At 35.2% G+C, this 19,411-nt stretch overlaps 1 protein-coding gene and 1 long non-coding RNA gene across 5 annotated transcripts; one reads left to right on the top strand and one right to left on the bottom strand.

Moving 5' to 3' along the window:
• On the bottom strand, nucleotides 1-12,084 carry LOC311066948 (cell adhesion molecule CEACAM20-like). Of its 2 annotated transcripts, none has more exons than XM_084088434.1 (10): nucleotides 11,984-12,084; nucleotides 11,422-11,748; nucleotides 8,167-8,442; nucleotides 7,794-8,051; nucleotides 7,361-7,475; nucleotides 3,006-3,046; nucleotides 2,783-2,808; nucleotides 2,179-2,325; nucleotides 1,964-1,986; nucleotides 1-1,370 (listed from the first exon to the last, which is right to left on the bottom strand). In XM_084088434.1, exons 1-10 carry the CDS (start codon nucleotides 12,033-12,035, stop codon nucleotides 1,304-1,306), a joined length of 1,332 nt encoding a protein of 443 aa, XP_083944560.1. In that variant the 5' UTR covers nucleotides 12,036-12,084; the 3' UTR covers nucleotides 1-1,303. The 2 variants fall into 2 exon arrangements, with proteins under 2 accessions (XP_083944560.1, XP_083944561.1); XM_084088435.1 differs by having other exon boundaries at nucleotides 2,783-2,805.
• Nucleotides 12,085-14,867: 2,783 nt separating this feature from the next.
• Nucleotides 14,868-16,922, top strand: LOC311066749. Of its 3 annotated transcripts, none has more exons than XR_014603130.1 (5): nucleotides 14,868-15,003; nucleotides 15,653-15,786; nucleotides 15,969-16,031; nucleotides 16,198-16,292; nucleotides 16,665-16,922. It is a non-coding gene; the product is annotated as an uncharacterized lncRNA (long non-coding RNA). The 3 variants fall into 3 exon arrangements; XR_014603131.1 differs by lacking the exon at nucleotides 14,868-15,003 and adding an exon at nucleotides 15,118-15,284; XR_014603132.1 differs by lacking the exon at nucleotides 14,868-15,003 and adding an exon at nucleotides 15,123-15,264.
• The last annotated feature ends 2,489 nt before the right edge of the window (nucleotides 16,923-19,411 follow it).

The following is a 19,411-nucleotide window of genomic DNA, read 5'->3' as shown; positions in this document are numbered from 1 at the left end:
TAGAATGAGCAATAAATTAACTCTTTATTTTAAACAAATTAAATTCCTCTGTCAAATGTCATTGAAGTTTACATAAATTATAAATAACAAAACAGTACTTATATCACATTCTTTGGTAAAGATAATGAACAAGTTCAATTCAGACAATAAAACTGCCATATGTGACCCTGGACCACAAAACCAGTCACATGGGTCAATTTGTTTAAATTGAGATTTATACATCATCTGAAAGCTGAACAAATGAGCTTTCCATTGATGTATGGTTTGTTATGATAGGACAATATTTGGTCGAGATACAACTATTTGAGAATCTGGAATCTGAGGGTGCAAAAAAATCGAAACATTGAGAAAATCTCCTTTAAAGTTGTTCATTTATGTTCACGGTTGTGCTGCATTCACTCACAAAAATACATGTTTTATATATTTACGGTAGGAAATTTACAAAATACCTTCATGGAACATGATCTTTACTTAATATCCTAATTATTTTTGGCATAAAAGAAAAATCGATAATTTTGACCCATACAATGTATTGTTGGCTATTGCCACAAATATACCCGTGCGACTTATGACTGGTTTTGTGATCCAGGGTCACATATAATTGTTTTATTTTTACCGAAGCTTATACTGTTTATGACTAGAATAAAATGTTGCCTCCTCATTTCTTTTCCGTGTGACGTTTTGTTCAGGTCTAAAGGTGAATTTAGTCATGAAACCTGTTTTTAATTACCCACTATCACAGTTATTTTATTTTCCCAGTGTAAGAAAGAAAGAATGAGGATGTATCTGATGGTTTCTAAGAACTGTTTGGTGTGATAGCTAATTAAAAGCCTATAAATATAAAACATTCAGAGGAAGAATGTCTATGAACTGTTTAGATAAGACGAATAACACTCTAGACAATAGCAGAGCAGAGTCCTCTGTTTTGAACATTTGTCACAGTTTCAATTTGAATGATCTGTAACATTATCAAGTGTGAATCACAGGTTATAATTAAAAGTCACTGGGCATATGACACAAACAGTGGATATTTGATATGATGTTCAGTCATATGCTATAAAGGCATGCTGTGGGAGAAGGGATGGTTGTAACAAGGGCCGAGTTGTAATACGGTCAGTTTAACCAAATTCCGTACAGGGATGAAATCATACATGGCCACCATCCTATTGAGGTGACAGTAGAAGTTGTAAGTCTCTGTGTAAAAATTTGAAGATAAATTTGAGATAGAAAAATTGACTTGACTTCAACACTTGATACACACACAAAAATTTTTAATTTTGATTTGCAATAAGATTTATGTATGTTAATAGACAGAACATGTTTCATCTGAATCCGCAGCTTCTTGTTTAACTGGAACTGTCATCTCTGAGCTGGGAAGGGTTGTAACAAAATAGGACATTGTATAAGCTGATATTTGACAACTGTGAAAGCCCATGTTTTATGTATTTGTTCAGTCATTTATTTCATTTCATTTCAATGAAACTAAATAAATGCATGCGCAAAATTTAAATAGATATCCATGCTTTCTCTATAATGTTGCACCCCACGAATACTGTTACAACTCACTCCTGTAGATGGTATGTTGTAATGTCATTTTGTATGTGACATTATTTTTCACAATAGAGAGATTTCAAAACAAGTTGTATATTTCGAAACAACATCAATTTGTATCAGATTAATCTGGGAACATAGCATCAAAATTTAAGATAAATAGCCCTGACCAACAAATGTTAAAGCAAAAAGTGTTACCATCCTCCCCTGCCTTCCCTATCATAATTATGAAAATAGAACAATTTCACAGCCTGACAGGCCATCTTGCATTCAAAACTAAAAATGTTACATTTCACTTACACAACAACATTAAGCAAAATAAAGCTAAATTAAAGCAATAAAACAAAATGTGGTAAATGTGCAATATGTGGAAGACTCAGTGCAGTAGACTTCAGTGTCTTCACTCCCTCACCTGCGCAAAGGATGGTTTGATACCTGAAGGGAGACGTTACACAAGCATAAGATAAAAGAAAGCAACCGAATGACTTCCTTATTGTTTTACAGCATGGTTGCAAGACAGAATAGATAGCACTTGTTTTATGATGCATTAAAGTTTTATTGCAGCTAAAGTACACATATGGTGTTCTACAATGGGATTAGCTACATTTATTATACGAAACTGCTCACCTGACTTCCATAGGGAGGTGGATAAGCCTTTGACTTGGCTCCAGATTTTACTTCTGCATACTCTGTACTAGGCTCACTATTATTCCCCAGAATCACTCTCTCTCCACCAGCCTTCTGAAAATGGCTAACGTCTGCATAGTTCAATTCCTGCAAATAGTAAAAAAGAATTGTTAAATTACAATGTCATACACAATGATGATGTAAATTTAGGTAAAAATCAGATAATTTTTTTTCTTGTTGCTGAAATTTAAATGGGGAAAAACAAGTGTCACTATTAAACAGTGGTAATTATCATGATAACCAAATTACTGAATATATGCCAATATCCATAGCTCACTGCAGTAATTTCTGAAAGCTTAAAGTCCTTTTGAACTGACAGTAAAAATACACACATCCTTCCTGCTAGAAAAGCCATAAACTCTTTAATTACCTCTATGAGATAAAAGAGTCAAGAGACAGAAGAGGCAGAACAACTGAATAACAGTTACTACCACTGAAAAACACCTTTAAGTGTTTGTAATGTGTCATTTCACATCTGATTTTTACAGTTTTAGAGAATAAAAGGTAAAAATGGTTGTGATGAGAGAAACTGAAAGTCACTCACAGGCTCTTGTCTGCTTTGTGCTGCTGCTTGAAGAAAGAAACATTCAATAATTTTTATACTGAAATAAATATGTTCTGAATCATCTGTAATATGAATAGATCATCTGAAATCTCTTATGGAATGGACAGTATCAGGGTCAATCTTGTTATAACTGGTGATGTCAGTTGTGTTGCTTTAATCAGAACTTAATTGTTTTGAAATTATGAATAAATAACAAACATACCTCCACTTGCCCGTCCATTTTTGTGAAGGTTTAGACTTGGGCTGCAGTGTAAAGACAAATACGTTGTTACAACTAGTTGTTAATCTTTACTACATTTTTGTCTCACAAATAAGCAGCTTATTACAGTTGTTTTGCTGAAATCATTTAATTATCAGATAAATACAGGCCCGGTTTCAGAATTAAATCACAGAGGGTGCTTCTGAAATTAGCATGGGTGCTCTAAAGTGCTCATGTAAGACTGAAAAAACTGGAAGAGAGGGCAACTCTCTGAGAAAACAAAGGAAATTAATTAATAATTAGTCAAAAGATCTCAGAATGCAACGTAATGAACTGACTCCATATGAGGAAATGTCATGAACTTGTAATTTCAATGAAAAGATGATGATAACTTAGATAAAAAAATTATAACTTAGATAAAAAATTATCCGAGAATTTATATGGAAACAAGCTTTAGGAGCTTTCCATCTTTACTCTCCTCATGTTACATTCACATTGCATTCAGAGATCGACTACTTTTGACTAGGGATGTCCCGATACCACTTTTTCACTTCTGATACCGATGCCGCAGCTTTGGCTATTTGCCGATACCGATATCAATCCGATATTTTTATTTTATTCTTGAACTAATACTACTAATAATAAAATACATGGAAGTACTTTGCTCAATTAGCTACATAAAAACATCTCATTCAAATGGAGAACAAATACTTCTCCAGTATATAGTCCACAACAACAGTTGATAATGAAAGACTGCCACCCTTTATTCAAAAGACCTTGAGATATGTTTGGCAATTGTACCTGAATGAATTTAAAATTAATTTGCTATATTTCAGATCAATATATTTGTTTCCTTAAAATTTTTATTAACTTTAACTTTATTCTCATCTGTATTATAAATAATTTATGTCTGTATAAAATAATACTAGCCTATAGGTCTGGGTAAAAAATATCGATTTCTCGATTTTAATCGATTCTCATTTTTACGAAACGATATCGATTCTTAAATCCCAAGAATCGATTAGTCATCCTGATTTCAGCTGTTGAATGAATGGCACATTGTTGCGCGCATGCCATCCAATAAATCGCAATAATCTTTGTGCTTTGTTATTATTGATATGAAACAAAGTCCCAGATTTCAAATTACATCCATTTTCTTACGAAATTCAAAAACATAATTACCGTTTTGGCGCTGTGGCGTCTCTTCCGCCTTAATAACACCAGTTACAGCGCGAAATAAACATGAATGAGCATAAAGTGTGTTAAAAGGTAGAGTACAACTTATCGAAGTCCGTATCGTGTCACATGGAATCGCTCAATCAACCATGTTTCAACCATGGAAAGACGTTAGTAACAATGTCATATAATGTCACATTTACCTCAGAAAAACCATATCCAGTGACCATAAATATATGCATCATATTACATATTCATTATGATTTTTAATGTTCTTCAATATTTAATGCATGTTTGAATAAATCTGGAAAGTTTTTTATGACAGCCTCCATTTAAATTTTTATATAATTTCATTATAAACTTTATTATTATAAAAATAAATAAAAGTGTATTTTAAGTGTTTGTATACAAATCAGTTAATTTTTACCTTCAATATTATAGTAGGCTAATGAAGCCTATAGGCTACAACTGACTCCCATAGTTTACAATAATAGTTAAGAGATTTTCCTTGAGAAAATTTGCAATGTATTGTACCTGATATCCAAAATAATCGATATTGAATCGAATCGAATCGTAATCGAAATCGAATCGAATTGCAAGCTTGTGAATCGAAATCGAATCGAATTGTGAAGTTTGTGTCAATACCCAGCCCTACTAGCCTACCATTAAAAACACATTTGATTTTCTTTTTTAATCTTTTTTAATGTTTCCACTGTTCGATCGCGCCCGTGGTAAGGGTGGAGGTATGTTTGATTAGGTGTCCCTAAAGAACCCGCATATGTCTATGCGCGTATCTAACAGTAGTTCCGCATTACATTAATTAATGTGCACGCCAGTTTTATTCTCCGTGTAAATCCATGCACCGAACCGTGACGCACGTATGGTTTCAGTTCAATACGAATACATGTACCGTTCCACCCCTAATAGGTATCGGATCATATTTTTTTCTCCCCTCCGATATCCGATCTAGCGTTCTGGGCCAGTATCGGCACGATACCGATGACGTGGATCAGATCGGGACATCCCTACTTTTGACTGACAAAATTCCAGCCACTGGAAACACTATCTGATAAAGTGAGTTTTATTTATTTTTTATTCATTTATTTTTAGTAAACTTTGTGTACACAAACAATGTAGTCAATGCTCAAGTTCATGTGTAGAGCCCCTGGTGATACTACGAGCACAGTTTTATGTTGTGTCGAGCCTTCTTAAGGTGATGATACACAGGGCAACTTTTTGAGCAATGTTGCTGGGCAATGTTGCCGTCAACGGGCAACCAGATGAGACACAGGGCCCACGACCGAACTAAATTATCCAGATAGAAATTTATTGCCCATTTTCAATAGGAAAGTGCCCAAGCAACAATCACTCTACAAGATTGCCCAGCAAAATTGCTCAAAAAGTTACCCTGTGTATCATCACCTTTAGGGTTTTAAAAATAGCTATCATAGAAGTGCCCCATGCACTCCCATTCAAAAGGCATTTTGACCTAAAACGAAAATACGGTCAATCTTAAAAGTGGCATTTCCATTCTAATTATGCTTTTACACAAAAGTTTGACTCGGGTAGATTAACAAAAAGACCCTAGGTTCAATTTTTGGCAACTTTAGATAAGTGTACGTGGAAAATCACGGCATTGCCAATCCAAAGCTATTAAAAGAGAAGTAATGTTGGTCGGCTTATATCTGTAATAGTGGCCATACCTCTACTGAAGTAAAAGTTAAGTTAAATTCAAGTGTATGCAATTCCATGGGGGCTATACCAAATCTTTGATTGTGTAAGCGTGAATGTGACCGATCTCAGGTATATAGCAATTACCTCTCTTTGGTGACCAAAACTGATGGGCTTGTGAACGTGAGACCCGCGTTAAACAGAAGACCTCTGAGCGACATAGTTTAATTTGAACGGGTAAAATATAGGCTAATTAAATAGTTAAAAAGAATAATCAAACATTCGCTCACTTTTTTCTTGTTGTGTTGCGTAAAAGGAAAGACAGTAGCCTAACGTGCAAAAACCTTCACCCGTCCTACCGCAAACCCCCATTTGGACCGTTAGACGGGCTTACACTCATGTAATGTGTAAGAAACAGCTCCTAAGTACCTCCATAACAAAAATAGTGATGTTCAGTGGGAGATTTATAAGTTTACAAGTCAGTACTTTTATAAATAATTATGCAACAGCATTTAAAAAATATTAAGAGGGCATGTGTTACTGACTTCGTATAACAAATTAGTATTTTATTATTAACAACACTAGTCACAAAACCAAAACCAAAATTCAATAGTCGGTAACTATACCAGTACAATTACAGGATTCTCAGTACTAATTTCATTACCACAGCAAAAGCTTTTGGAGAACACTTCCTTTACTTTTTACCTATTGAACTCTTTGAAAATAATAGTTATAATAATAAATTGTTTATATAATTATATACATTTTTATTTTTCCTCTGTTCACATGGGTCTGCCAATAAACGATTTAAACGCTGTATTGTGCTGCCAGGCCAGTATTTGGTGATGTCACTTTGTAACACTACGCACCTGGTGTTATATGCATGCGCATGACGTCATCATTTTCACAAATTCACATTTTTGTAGTTTACGCAGAGACGATAATGGTATAGTTAAAAATAAATTACACTTTGAAACCCAAGTTCGTTTTTTCAGGACCCCAAAACACTGTTGCCGTGTTAATGAACTACAAATAACACATTAAAGTACCTGGCTGTGTTCTTGATATCAAGGATGCAACCATTAGAAATATCTGAAGTCATTTTAGGCGGACAACGTACAGAAGCCTTACAGCTTTAAACTTCTCTTCTCACTCAAGCGATGTTTTAAGAGGGAATGACATCTGTGATGTTATGTGTTATTTATTGTGCATTGGGCAGTGCTTTACTGCTACTTGTGATATGCTGGTATGGTTGTGCAACAAGATCGCATTAACACAAACACACATATAGAACGGCAGCATTTGAAAGCATACCCGTATCAGTAGGTATACAGGTGGCCAAATCTGTTTTGCCAATATGCTACTAGTTTCAACTGAGGGTGATCTTACGTTTGATTGAGGGCACTAAGCACCCACTAGCACCCCTGTACAACCGGACCTGCATAAATAGACATATTTTAGGGAAAGTAAATGTAATTTCACATCATTCAGAAATAGATTGTTTTACTCACATTTTCTTGGTTTTGGTTAAATAGAAAATAAGACCACAAATGCCTGCAACTGCCACTAAAACTCCAATGACAATCCCAGCTATCTCTCCTGTTGTCAGTCCTCCTCCTCCATCATCTACAAAGATAAAGAAAAACAACAGATAATCTACTGAACACAATACTTACTGTAATGCACCTGTACCAAAATTGTAATATATGTATATGAAATGTCCTATCTAATGTCTTTCTAATGGGTATACAGTATTTTATTTATTTCATGTAGCAGACTTTTATGCAAATAATTTTATCCAAAGTAATCTAAAGCAATACAAAATGTCATAAAAGTACCGATTACTATTTTTTTAAACAGACAATATTACATACTTTAAATTAAGATCAGAGCATTGGTTATCAAAAAGTGACAACACATTTCAGATTAGTTTTATCTTTTTACCTTTAACTAGTAAAGCATGTCTTTGTGAGGTTACGCGTTTCTTCGTGACACTATTCGAGGCAGTGCATTCGTAATCTCCACTGTGTGTGGAGTTAGGCTCATCTATGGTGAAAGTGTGTGTGGTCACACTGGTATCTGTTCCATTAAACCTCCAGATGAATGAGGCAGAAGGTTCAGAATTTGCAGAGCAAGACAGAGACACAGGAACCCCTAAAACCACCACATTCGGACCTTCAATAGAAACATCTTCTGGTCCATCTAGAACAAACACAAGAGACTCACTGTCAGAGGAACAAACTGAGCACTGAAGTATGTCTATATTTCATCAGGTTTGAGCTCAAGTCATCTTGATGTTTAAATGTTTAACACTCACAGTTGATGATCAGGCTGTGTTTTACCGTCTCAGAGCTGACAGGGTTTCTATAAGTACACTGATATTCCCCACTGTCTGATTTCTGCACTGGACTGATGGACACTGATCTGTTATCAGGTGAGAAGATGATGCGGTTGCTAGGAGACAGAGGACTGTTATCTTTCATCCACTGCACAGAGGTGACGCTGCCAGTTCCCTCAGAGGTGATGTTCGCAGATGAGTTGCCCTCTATTAATGATTCTTCTGGACCAATAAGCCTGACATTAGATATTTTTTCTGTGTAAACAAGAGAGAAAGAACAAATACACTGGATCTAAAATTAGTCTTTCACATTTAGGACCCACTGAACATTTGTAAAAACAGCAAAAGAGCTTGTGCTTTTGCAATATGTTCATCTTGTCATAAATTACTGGTTCCTATGAATATTACTCAGTTGCATAACAAGCAGTCATAATGTGTCCATTCCATTCACTACACTGACACCACTGCATGTAGAATTTTTGGAAATTTATATTACAATTTACTGTTAAAAGTGCACTCCTACCTAGTATTAGTATAAAGTATTACTGAATACTTTTTTGTTTATGACTGCAAATAACTGATGTGGCAGCACTCACTGTAACGTAGAATCACTATAATTATTTACAGCTTGCCTTTGTTTTGTTTTGTCACTTTTACTTGTTTAGTAATGTTAACAGTTGTTTAGTTTTTAAATGATTGTTTATATTATTCATTGAATGCTAAATTCAAATTTGTGGGTGTTTCTCCCTTGTCAATAAGTTTATAACATCTCAATCTGCTTTATGCCCAGCTGCACTACTTCTTGAACTTCAGCCAGCTCCTTTGTTTCCTGTCTGCCATTATTGGACAAACTGATTAATCCAGGTGTGTCTGATTATTGTTGTTGTGACTACTGAGGTCAGGCACACCTGGATTAATCAGTTTGTCCAATAATGGCAGAGAGGAAACAAAGGAGCTGGCTGAAGTTCAAGAAGTAGTGCAGCTGGGCATAAAGCCAATTATGACACTTTATAGTGTCTTTAACTACTAGGTACTTACATTAAAAAAAATTGTTAAATGTAATACTAATGTTGTATTGCAAAACACTTGCTGCTATTGAGGTGGAATATAGATAAAGTTTGGGACAGGTTTGGTGGTCTGGTTAGGTTTAAGGGTGAGTTAAGGTGTTAGCGAAGGGTTGGCAGATGTAATTACCAGGGTTATTATAGTTTTGCATTTTTCATTAGTTTTTATTTTTATTTCGTTTTGTCTTTTTGTTTTCAAATTTAGTTTAGTTTTAATTAGTTTTTAAAGTGGGTTTGCTAGTTTAGTTTAGTTTTTATTTTTTGAAAATGCTTAGTTTTAGTTTAGTTTTTATTAGTTTTAGTGTTAGTTTTAGTCTTTTTTTGTAATTTGGGTTATTTGTCAGGGGCAAGATTCAAAAAGGTCAGAAAAAGTATTGTGTAATACTAACTCATCAAAAATGTCATACAATTTTAGGAAAAAATTCACACCCCATTGAAATTCCTTCACCTCTTACAAAATCCACACGCCGTACCAGAAATCTACACATCTTCTATACAGAAATCACACCCTATACAAATACCACAGCTGTACAATTTTCACACTAATTAATTAATTAATTAATGTGAGTTTCACACACATTAATTTATCCTATATAGTCAATAGCCTACTCATCTGGATTGAAGCAGCAAACATTCAGTGTAAAAGTAAAAAAAATGACATAACATTATTTAATATTTGAATCACAGCTTATAGCTTATAGTGTTTTGACATCGACAACCACAACCAAAAAGTGCATTTTACCTCAAACTTGCGACTAGTTAACTTTCCAACTAGTTAACTTTCTAAAGAAGGCGTAATCGCTTCTCGGGTCAACATTAACACACTGACAAAATTATATTCAGAATTTAAAATATTTTTATACCACTTTTTAATGTGTGATTGTGTAAAGGTGTTCACGAGATGGAGATACCAACCTTTCGCGTACTTGCAACGTTGAACGAACACTCGTTCTCATGGAGACGGTGTGCACGGAGGGGAGGGGCTGTGTGTGTGTGTGTGTGTGTGCGCGCGCGCATGTGAGAGACGCATGAGTGACAGAGAGACGGAGGGTGAGCAGGGAATACGCTGCGTGTTTTAAATAGCATTAAAAAAATGAAAGACCTTGACAAAGACGAAAACTAAGGACATTTACTCTATAATTTTATTTTATTTTAGTTCGTTTTGCCAAACACACATTACAGTTTTAGTTAGTTATCGTTTTTTTGTAATGCCTCGTTTTTATTTTTATTTCAGTTAACGACAATGTTTTTTCGCACCTAGTTTTCGTTTTTTCGTTCGTTTTCGTTAACGATTATAACCTTGGTAATTACAGAAATTAAGTGCAGCTGTAATTACATGCAAGTATTTTTTATAAATATAAGTACAATGTAAAAACATGAATGTACACACTAAGTTTATTGTATCAAATGATTAATTTAAATGTTAGTACATTGTAGTTAAACAGTTATTATAAAGTGGGAACAGGGCAATTTATTAGGGCAAAACACCCATGGCTGCAAGTCTGGTTCACAGTCTAACACTATAAGCATATAAGTTACTGCAAATAAAAGCAGGCATGTGCATATATATTATTATTATTTTCATTATTATTTATTATATTATCAATTCTCATTAGTACATCTGTTAGCTACTTCAACTGTACTGATGCAATATTCAAACATCTTGGTTTACTGTCTATTAAAGTCCCCATGAAATCAAAATTGACCCTATTTACTTTGTTAGCGCATATTACTAGTCTTGTGGTGAACAATTAATCCGTGCAAGAAAATATTTAAAAAAAATTTTTTTTACCATGGTAATCTTTAATCAAAATCTGAAAATGCCCCTCCCCTCTGCATTGGAGGACCTTCTCTGATGACGTAGGTTTGAGGAATTGGTTTGGGAAACGCTTAACCACTCCCCTCAAACCGTTAGTCTGTTATGAGCAGGGATGGAGAGGAGGAGCGCTAGAGTAAAACCCTGCCCTCTGTTCAATATTCCTTTTCACTGGGAAATACGTCATAACACTGGAGAAAAGTCGTTTGCAACTTCCGGTTCACGGGGACTTTAAATATATTTATTTTTACATTTTTTACATTTTATAAACACCTCATTAACTACACCCTTATCATAAACTTGTAGGCCTAATTTATGATCAAACGCTGAACCAAGTTTTAACAACGCACTCACCAAACACTTGTAGTGAAGTTTCTCCTGTAAGTGCTCCTCCAGCAGTAGGTGATACACTGAGTCTGTATATTCCAGAATCACCCAGTGTCAGATTCTTCAGCTCCAGAGCGAGTGTGTTGATGTCAAAACTAACTCTGCCTTCATATGTGGGGTTTACTGTAGTTACACCAGATGCTACTGAAATAATAATAGTTGAAGTTGAAGTAAAAGTCCATTGAGTTATAAGAATGGATGTGGAGGGTGGGTTGTTAGGGGCGAGCTCCACGCTTTCTCCCACTTCTCCATTAGCCGGCTCAGGAAACTGCAGATCTTGACCGAAATATTGTCCTGTGTTTTATGAAAGAAAGAAATGAAAAGAAAGTTAAAATCGCACTAAATGTATACTAAAATGTGTTTGTTCTGCAGTTAACTACTACAACTACTGTAGTGATTTTTTTATTTGTAGAACAATTTCAGTAGAAGGCAGACATTTTTCTGCAATTACCTCATAAATAAAAATAGAATTAACTAGCTATTTTATACAGATATTCAATACACGGTTTTAAGTGATACAAATTCTCACCAAAACAAGACAACATCCACAGCATCCAGTACAAACGATTAGAAACCATCATGATCGAGCTCTCATCTGTCAGGAGCAGCAGCTCAAATCATCTGAACTATTTACATCAGTTTTCAGTTAATGATAAACGGCAGTTCTAGAATGCAGAGAACTCACTGCGCCACCTAGCGCTGGATATTACAGTTTTTCTCAATCCATTTTCTGAAAACATTAAACACAAAACCTCATCTTCAAGCACTATTTACAAAACCTCTGACTCCTCTTGCAAAATGATACTTTCGCCTCAAAACAGTTTTACCTGTGTTCAAAATCAAACACTGCTCTCAAATTATAAACAAAGTGATCAAAATGATCAAACAGTCGGTAAACAATACACCAAAAAATAGAAAACACATTGTTCAAAACATATAGTTCTCGAAAGATATCTACGGACTGCTATTCTGTTTGTAGACTTACCCGTGACACCTTACTGTACCATCAAAAAGTTCATTTGTGACATACTTTATGACTGCACTTGATAGAAGGAAATAAAAAGAAAAGTAAAAAAAAACAACATATAGTTCTCAGGGAGAAGTAAATTTTTACAGCTTTTCTGAATTGCTAAAACACGTTTCTTGAAACCATCACTCACTTTCTCAAAACCTTAAACACAAAACCAAATTTTCAATCCACATTCAGAGAACATCTCAGAGAATTTCCTCAGAGAATCATCTCAGAGAATTGCCTCAAAACCATTTTATCTGTTCTCAAAATCAAACAATGCTCTCAGATCATACACACAGCGAGTCAATATTATAAACACTACAGATCATTCATTAGACACTACATCAAAAAATGGAGTACACAGAATCCAAAGCATACAGGTACAGAAAAAAAAGTATATTGTAACAAAGTAAACAAATTTTGCAATTACGTAAAAAAGTATAGTAATGACAACTTACTGGAGGCCTTACTGTAGGCCTATCGAATGTCTGTATATTCTCCACTTGCATACTGTGAAAATACAGTGACCCAACTGCAAAAGCCAAAAAGGTTACAGTAAAAAAACTCTAAATGAAAAGTATGGGTAACCCTTCCTTTTACAGTCCTCTAATTACTAGGTATTTACCTGGTAAATGTATGGTAAGTTATAGTTGGTTATTGGTAATTACCACAGGTAACAAGTATGTAAATGCAGAGAAACTACTAAGTATTTACCTGGTAAGCATATGGTAAATTATAGTATTTTAGTGTGTAATTACTTAAGGGGATTAGTATGCAATTACAGAGAAACTACCAGGGAAAAAAACACCACTGTTAAATATCAACTCAACAAAGTACTGTGTACTTGTTACCTGTTTAGGTTGGTAATAACTCCGATTTAATTGTGTACTTCCTCAGAATGTAGGCAGACAATTTTTAGAAACACCTCCAGTATTACCCATCAATTCAAGTTAGGTTTGTAGTTATCCTAGGGTTATGTTGGTAACAGTCCATGTTTATTTATTACTATCTTGAAATTAAGACGGTAGTTTCCAATAAATTACCTTGTCTTACATAGTTGTTGTTCATTGCTACACCCATTTATAGAGGGTTTATCAAATAATTTACCTTACACTTACCTGGTAACTACCCCGCAGGAACAGTTTTCCCTAATGTCATGGCACATCTTAAATACTGGGTATGTTCTTGCAGATGTTTTTACAATTTACTCAGTAAGTAAAGTGCAACTGTACTGTAAAATGAAGCCTTGTTTATTTCCATGGTATTACCGGAATTGTACCATATCATTCCCTTTTCCATAGTCACTTTTTTTTTTTTTTTTTACCTCGTATGTCCTGCAACGTTACCAAGGAAAACAAGACAATTTAGCAGCTACTCGGTAAGTAAAGTGTAACTGTACTGTAAAATGAAGCCTTGTTTTCCATGGTATTACCGGAATTGTACCATATCATTCCCTTTTCCATACCCAGCTGGCATTCGACTGACCTTAAACGTTTAAATGTGGTTGAAATAATGTCAGTTTATGGAAAAACATTAATTCAACGTCAAAACAATGTTAAACACCAAATGGTTGAAATGGTGTTGTTAACTCACTGTGGATTCAACATAGAAATATAAATAAAATTTGAGTTGTACGTCAAATCAACATTATTTTTACAACCATGACTTTTAAACATTTTGTTGAAATATATCAATAGAAAAATAACGTTGTTCCAACATCCAAACAATGCTGATCAATTAACTGTTGAAAAAGTGTTGATGCATGAATAATGATACAACGTTGAAAGATCAACTCTGAATTAAACGTTTGTTAAGTAACATTAATTCAACGTCAAAACAACGTTGAACACTAAATGGTTGAAGTGGTGTTGTTAACTCACTACGGATTCAACATAGAAATAAAAATTTTTTTTTTAGTTGTACTTCAAATCAACATTATTTTTTTTACAACCATGACTTTTAAACATTTTGTTGAAATATATCAATAGAAAAATAACGTTGTTCCAACATCCAAACAATGCTGATCAATTAACTGTTGAAAAAGTGTTGATACATGAATAATGATACAACGTTGAAAGATCAACTCTGAATTAAACGTTTGTTGAGTCGTGATAAAAGCGCTTTCTAACGTTACATCTTTTATTTTTCTTTTTTTTTATTGCATAACACATTTGTTACAATTTGCCGAAAAAAGAAATTGATCTTGTAATACATCATTTAGATACAATTCATGTTTTCATAAGGAATAAAAAATAAAAATAAATACACATCAGCCAAAAGAGAATTGAGACGCTTTCTACATCTCCTGGCGTACTTTGAGAGCAACTCCAGTCTGATTGATCATTTTGGAATATCGTTCAACACAAGAGCTTGATTGGAGGACGGCGGTTGTCCATCACACAACTGTGATTCTATTGGCTCTGACGGTTCCAGACAACACCCGATTGCTCATGCGCGAAGTGGGTCTGTGTTGTCATCGTCAGGCAGATTCTGACCTGGACGGGTTCGGAATGAATTTGGTGGTAACATCTCAAACGGTAAGCAAAGTTTTTGAAGTCACATTTTATAACTAGAAAATTCCTAAATAAATGTTGTGTGTGCCTGACTCTGTCACATATGGGCGTCGTGACGTCATACTTGGCGTGGCGGCCATGTTGATGGCCTCGCGAATGTAAACATACAGCAAGTCGAACGAGGAGAAACAGAGTAGGGAGAAGAAAAGAAAGAAAAAAGATGCTAGAATCCCGAAAAGGATGTGGAATTTACCGGGATACGTTAAATGGGGAAACCAGGGACCAGTATGTGGACAAATTTTCCTGTAAAATATCCCGTATTTTAATACCTTACTCTCATAACATTAATGTTAGCCCTTCCATCGGACCTGTCAGTCTCTGCACTGTTGTCCTGTTTCTACCCCCTTGCCCTTTCAGCGAAACAGATGTTTTCAAAGCATCGTTTTGCTTACTTGAAGTCAACCTTAGCGTGATATTGGCCTTTTTAAGATAACAGCGTGGTTGTTGTGAGAGCACGATTTCATGCCAATCTGTAAGCAAAGTCACGTTAGACCTAGCTTCACAACTCGCATAGTTAATGCTGCAGTTTTGTAGTACGAATTTTTGCTGTCAGCAGAGGGATAGCAACAGAAAGATGAATGTTGAAATTTTCATTTTTCGGGATATTTTATAGGAAAATACTATACGGGAAGACAGCGGGAAAAGAGCTCTGCTGGAACAAGTTATGAAGTGAAGCCGGCAAACACTAAAGAAGAGCTTGAAGCTTTAGAGAATCACTTGGAGGACAAGAATGAGGGAGTAGAACTGGTAAGTTTTAAATAATTAATCTTGTAAAGTGCTGGCAAAGTTTAATTATGACAATTGGCTTGTTCACTTTGGTGACCACTACAAACTCCTCGTCCTCATCATGTGCCTGCTTTGTGGAGGTCTGACTCTGACCACATTTTCTGGTTATAATTTTAATTTCTTGTTTCTTGTTCTTTTCCGAGTAAACAACTGAAGATGTTGGGAGGCGTTGATGCTGCAGACCATGTGAAGAAGTCAATGGCTGCGTAAGTAACTTTATGTTCCTTTTTTGCATTAGTTTACAGTGATGTTCCCTGTCATATACTGTCATGCACTCCCCCCACACACCCACTTACTCACTCTCTGCTACATTTTCATAATGAACTTGATTGCAATATAATATTCTAATATAAATCTGTTTAACCATGGCAGAACTATGACAAATAAAATGATGGCCATAATGAGCCTCAGAGGAAGAAGTGGGAAGGTTGCCTTCATGAAGACCCGTCTCTACAAGATAATCTGTGGTGAGTTTGCTTTAACATAGTAGTTTTGTAACAGTGTTTTAAATAATTGAATATAGTAAGCAGAATAATAATTCATAAGAAATGAAGAAATCATTTTAGTTGGAGAACTCTACAGAGCATGGTCTAATATTATATACAGTACTCCATTCTGGGCTCTAGACTAACTTCTCTACCGGCAGCACTGGTTACTACCAACTGCCTTTTGTTGCTTGCCCAAGCACATGATTATCAATGACCTTGCACATTGATCAATACTAATTTATATACTTGAAACATTGGCAATTCCACAAAAGTTGATATTTGCAAAATATTTTAATTTGAGAGGTTAACGTTTGCTAATACTGATCTGTTTCCCCCCCCCCCCCTCATCAGACGCTGTCTTGAGCTCATTTGATACAACTACAACAAAAGCAGACGAATACATGGCCAAATACTTGAAATATGCACCAGAGAGGATAGGTGGCGGTGGCAGAAAGAAGTAACAAGAAGGGAAGATTTAACCAGCCGTGTTCAATGTTGCCCAATGTTTGGGCCGTTTTTCTAAAGGTTAAAGTTCGACACGTGTAAAATGATGTTGTGTGAAATGTTGGCACACTTGCAGCCATGCAATAAAGCATGTTTCTTACGTCAGTGAAATGTCTTTATTAATCTTCTTCCTGGTCTTGCTTTGACCAATTGGCTTCTTCCTAGCTGACTGTTCAACGTTGATTAGATTGACGTTGTAATGACATTGCTATTTCAACGTTGATTAGATTTGCAAAATCTAAACTAAAATCAATATTGATTCAACGTTGGCGAATTCACCTATGTTGAGAAACGTGACATTGGAATGACATTGCTATTTCAACGTTGATTAGATTTGCAAAATCTAAACTAAAATCAATATTGATTCAACGTTGGCGAATTCACCTATGTTGAGAAACGTGACGTTGGAATGACATTGCTATTTCAACGTTGATTAGATTTGCAAAATCTAAACTAAAATCAATATTGATTCAACGTTGGCGAATTCACCTATGTTGAGAAACGTGACATTGGAATGACATTGCTATTTCAACGTTGATTAGATTTGCAAAATCTAAACTAAAATCAATATTGATTCAACGTTGGCGAATTCACCTATGTTGAGAAACGTGACGTTGGAATGACATTGCTATTTCAACGTTGATTAGATTGACGTTGGAATGACGTTTCTATTTCAACGTTGATTATATTGACGTTGGAATGACGTTGCTATTTCAACGTTGATTAGATTGACGTTGGAATGACATTGCTATTTCAACGTTGATTAGATTGACGTTGGAATGACATTGCTATTTCAACGTTGATTAGATTGACGTTGGAATGACGTTTCTATTTCAACGTTGATTAGATTGACGTTGGAATGACGTTTCTATTTCAACGTTGATTATATTGACGTTGGAATGACGTTTCTATTTCAACGTTGATTATATTGACGTTGGAATGATGTTTCTATTTCAACGTTGATTATATTGACGTTGGAATGACGTTTCTATTTCAACGTTGATTATATTGACGTTGGAATGATGTTTCTATTTCAACGTTGATTATATTGACGTTGGAATGACGTTGCTATTTCAACGTTGATTAGATTTGCAAAATCTAAACAAAATCCAACGGTTATCCAACACTGACACCTGACGTTGATTCAACGCTGACTCTACGTTAAAATGCCAGCTGGGTAGTCACATATATATATATATATATATATATATATATATATATATATATATATAAGTGCAACTGTACTGTAAAAGGAAGCCTTGTTTATTTCCATGGTATTACCAGACTCTTACCACATCCTTTGCTACTGCTTAAACATTTTTGAAATCACAAACTTTTACCGTGTGTTCTGCAACTTAACTAAAACATTCCAGCCTGGTCTCATTGTTAATACGTAATTTTCAAAGATAGAAAACTACATAGGCTACAATTATGAAGAAAAACAACATACGTGTAATCACAATAATTTATTTATTGCGAAAATGTCAAAACCGGTACCAAAAGTCGTTCACATGACGATGCGTTGCAGTCACAGTCCTCTCTTTCAGTATATAATAGTTTTGAATGAGGTACAGAGCAGAATTTAAATTATTAATCCATGAAAATGTTAATCCGGCTTCGCTCTGTGTGAAGGCGCGCGCGCTTCTCCATTTCAAATGTAGTTTACCGACTGAAATACGGCATGTCGCAATCTGTGACGAACATAGACGAACAGGCGAGAGCCAATGAGCGTTTGATATCACTGCCGTAAAACATGTCGTAACGCTTCTTGAGGGCGCAATTTTTGAATTTGAATTCATCATCACGAGCGCGGGATTTGACAGTTACAGACTGCGCTGCTGTGATAGCCTGTGAAATGGAGATGAAGATCACTCACTGGATAAAGGGCTGAATTTGGATCTCTTTCTTGCAAACGTATGGATTCTAAAGATTTGGATTATATCAAGTATAATAAAATTGATGTCTTTTGTGAATTTATGTTGGGTTTTGGTGTATTATTGTTCTATTGGAGAAAACGCATTTTGTGTCTCAATGTAAATAAACTATAATATTAAAATGGTTAAACGATTAAATAAGGTATTTTTAAGGTTTTAAAGTGTATTCTTGTTTAACTGCATGTAGGCTAATCCTCCGAAACGAGTTTGCAGCAGAAGGCACGAACAGAGCGAAATGTTATCCCAGATAGCACACGCACGTCGCGCAGACATCTGTGTGACGTCGTCGTTTTCATCTGGAAGACGTTTATATTAGGGCGTGTGCTCATATGCTTAATGTCGCCGAGACGTCCTTGCCAGCTGTTAGAACGACGTCTAGGCTATGTAAATAAGACGTAAATAATTTAGAACGTCGGCAATCCGCTCTTTTAAAGATGTTCATCAGATGTCCATACATCTCCAAGACATCTGATTTATGTAGCCCAGACATCGTTTACAGATATAATTCCTTCCATTAACAAAATTAATTCCCATAAAACACAGCCACTACAAATTTTCACGCTGTACGAGAACAAACGCAACTTCAGAAGGCGATTACCACGTTAAACACTGCAAACAAAACAATGTTTCCTAGCAACGGCAAACAGCGCTAAAATCTAA

Source organism: Abramis brama (assembly GCF_963993115.1).
Source record: "Abramis brama genome assembly, chromosome: 17".
Taxonomy (NCBI): Eukaryota; Metazoa; Chordata; class Actinopteri; order Cypriniformes; family Leuciscidae; genus Abramis; species Abramis brama.
This window is presented reverse-complemented; position numbering and strand designations above follow the sequence as displayed.